Below are 1,312 nucleotides of genomic sequence, written 5' to 3'. Positions count from 1 at the left end.
GTAAAAATGACATCCAATCCTTGCGAACACGAGTTGGTCTGCCAGCTCTGTGTTTGATGGCGGTCGGACTAGTTTTGTTGGCTGGAATAAGCGGAAGGCGGGTTTCTCGTGTGGACCCGAGCGCTTCCAGCTCGGTCTTGCTTCATTCTGCGCATGTGACAGAGCCTCCTGATAGCTCGAGGATGCTTGCAGGTTCACCCGATGACAGGACAGATGTTGCAGCGGCGACCCTTGGGGAAGGCGGGCCTGTTGGTTTCTCGGCTGTCCTTGAGCGCGGTCCTTCTCTGAGCCCAGGGCCAGAGCGTGATGATTGGGGTCTACCTTCGCTTGAACACTTTGAACAAACGCTTCCTTTGAAGCTTAAGGAGGGCAAAGAAGCGCTAGCTGCTTGGGTCTCCAAATTGTCGTGGGGTGAGTTGAAGAGTGAAACAGTTGCCTCGTATCAGCGTAACGTTGCTCAGGCTCTTTCGAACGGCTCTAGCGACTCCCTGGTTGGAATGAATATTTCAGTTCATAATTGGAAGCCGCTAAACTGGGCCGTTTCGGACAGGCGCTTGCCTGACACTTTGCGCATTAGTCAAGTTGTAGAGTATTACCGCTGGAATTTGGTGGTGAACGCCGAAGACGTCGTGACGAAGAAGGAGTATTCCCTTAATATCCCCATCATTCATATGGAGGGGGGACCAGATTTGGAGGAAGAGGATATTTATCAAGCGATGGGCTTGGCGGCTGCGGAGGAGAAGGAATCAATGCTGCAGGCTTGCGGTAACACTCCGGGTGAGTTGGCGGCCTCCCAGAAGGGCATAAAAGTTGCACTCTACACTGGCGAAATATCTGGTCTCGACCGAACTCATTTGGAACGGCACCTAAAGGTATATAATACTGTATCATTGATGGAAAAGGTTGTTGGGGACCTCGGATGTCTGAGATATACAGCAAGGGAAGTCGAGCAAAAGGCGCGGGATTACATCGCCTCGCGTTTGTTGCAGATAGTGATAAAAGTCGAGCTTTCAGGAGTTGGTCATCTGCAGCTTGACTGGGACTCCTTGTTTTTGCGTGAAGACGGTTCTTTTTTCTTGGGGAATTTTGGGAGCGGCGCTCCTTTCGCAGAGGAGATATCCCCCTTAAGGGGCAGTGTGACATTGCAACAAGAACCTGCTGTAATGTCGCATTATGCCCACAGTAACGCCTTTGTAACTGAAGCTAAAGTAAACATGTGGAGCCTTGGGGTTCTTCTATACCAGCTCTACACGGGAAATGAGCATCCCTACGGAGTTGTGGAGGGGCTGGACTGGGCGGAACAAGCAGCAAA

The 1,312-nt window shown here is 51.4% G+C and overlaps 1 protein-coding gene across 1 annotated transcript in view; it reads left to right on the top strand.

Moving 5' to 3' along the window:
* Positions 1-56: 56 nt before the first annotated feature.
* Positions 57-1,312, top strand: part of EMH_0091990 (uncharacterized protein) — a gene marked incomplete at both ends in the record, with an annotated part of 1,446 nt that continues 190 nt past the window's right edge. Inside the window, one exon of the mRNA XM_013501782.1 lies at positions 57-1,312. Within this exon, the coding sequence (XP_013357236.1) occupies positions 57-1,312 (1,256 nt within the window).

The sequence above is a fragment of the Eimeria mitis genome, genomic scaffold, assembly GCF_000499745.2.
Source record: "Eimeria mitis Houghton genomic scaffold, Emh_scaff7572, whole genome shotgun sequence".
Lineage (NCBI taxonomy): Eukaryota > Apicomplexa > Conoidasida > Eucoccidiorida > Eimeriidae > Eimeria > Eimeria mitis.
The sequence above is the reverse complement of the archived record's forward strand: the minus strand, read 5'-3'. Positions and strand labels throughout refer to the sequence as shown.